Raw genomic sequence first — 1289 nt, 5'->3', positions numbered from 1 at the left:
GGGGGGCTGGGAGTAAGGGCTGGGGGTGCTGCCTCCTTTCCTGGGGGCTGTGGGTACTAATGGGGGGCTGGGGGGGCAGACCCTGTCCCTGGGGGGCTGTGGGTGCCAATGGGGAGCAGGGGGCCAGGGCTGTGGGTGCAGACCCCATCCCCAGGGGGTTGTGGGTGCTGATGGGGGGCTGGAGCTCTGGGTGCTGACCCCATCCCCGGGGGGCTGTGGGTGCAGCCCCTGTCCCTGGGGGGGCTATGGGTGCAGATCCCACCCCCACGGGGCTATGGGTGCTGATGGGGAGCAGGGACCAGGGCTGTGGGTGCTGATGGGGGGCTGGGGGTGCTGCCTCCATCCCCATGGGGCTGTGGGTGCAGACCCTCTCCCCGCAGGGCTCTAGGTGCCAATGGGGAGCAGGGGGCCAGGGCTGTGGGTGCAGCCCCTGTCCCTGGCGGGGCTATGGGTGCAGATCCCATCCCCATGGGTCTATGGGTGCCGATGGGGAGCAGGGACCAGGGCGGGGGTGCTGCCTCCATCCCTATGGGGCCGTGGGTGCAGCCCCCGTCCCCGGGGGGGCTGTGGGTGCTGACCCCGTCCCCACAGGGCTGCAGACCATCACCAACCAGCGGAAGGGGCAGTGTTACGGGGTGGCAGCGAGCTGGCCGGCCGAGCGGCGCCGGCGCCTGGGCGTTCAGATGCTGCACCGGGCCATGCGCATCTTCCTGGCCGAGGGCGAGCGGCAGCTCCGGCCACACGACATCCAGGGTGGGCACTGAGCCACCCCGGGAGGGGTGGGAGCACCCCCTGCCCGAGGAGGTGGCCGTGGGGGTTGGGTTTTTACGTCGCAAACACTGGCAAGGATTTTTTTTTTCCTATTTTTCTATTTCCCTTCAAGGGCGATAAATAAAATCACTGCGGGTCGGTTTCACTGAATTTCACTGAATTTCTAGAGTTGGAAGGGCCCATAGAGATCATCTAGTCCAACTCCCCTGCTAAAGCAGGACCACCCAGAGCTTGTCAGAGCATGTTACTCAGGAGCATCCAGGCGGGTCTTGAAAATCTCCAAGGAAGGGGACTCCACACCCTCCCTGGGCAGCCTCTGCCAGGGCTCTGCCACCCTCACTGTGAAGAAGTTTCTCCTCATATTTGAGTGGAACCTCTTCTGGTCCAACTTGTGCCCGTTGCCCCTCGTCCTCTCACTGGGAACCACTGAAAAGAGTCTGGCTCCCTCCTCCCTCAACCCTCCCTTGAGATACTTGTAGGCATTGAGAAGGTCTCCCCTCAGCCTTCTCTTCTCCAGA

The 1289-nt window shown here is 64.2% G+C and overlaps 1 protein-coding gene across 1 annotated transcript in view; it reads left to right on the top strand.

Moving 5' to 3' along the window:
* ANKLE1 (ankyrin repeat and LEM domain containing 1) overlaps window positions 1–871 on the top strand; it is a 5722-nt gene extending 4851 nt beyond the window's left edge. Inside the window, exon 7 of the mRNA XM_014962113.1 lies at window positions 498–871. Within this exon, the coding sequence (XP_014817599.1) occupies window positions 498–764 (267 nt within the window). The 3' untranslated portion in view covers window positions 765–871. The remainder of the gene's footprint in view (window positions 1–497) is intronic.
* Window positions 872–1289: the final 418 nt, after the last annotated feature.

The sequence above is a fragment of the Calidris pugnax genome, unplaced genomic scaffold (assembly GCF_001431845.1).
Source record: "Calidris pugnax isolate Ruff unplaced genomic scaffold, ASM143184v1 scaffold896, whole genome shotgun sequence".
Taxonomy (NCBI): Eukaryota; Metazoa; Chordata; class Aves; order Charadriiformes; family Scolopacidae; genus Calidris; species Calidris pugnax.
This window is presented reverse-complemented; position numbering and strand designations above follow the sequence as displayed.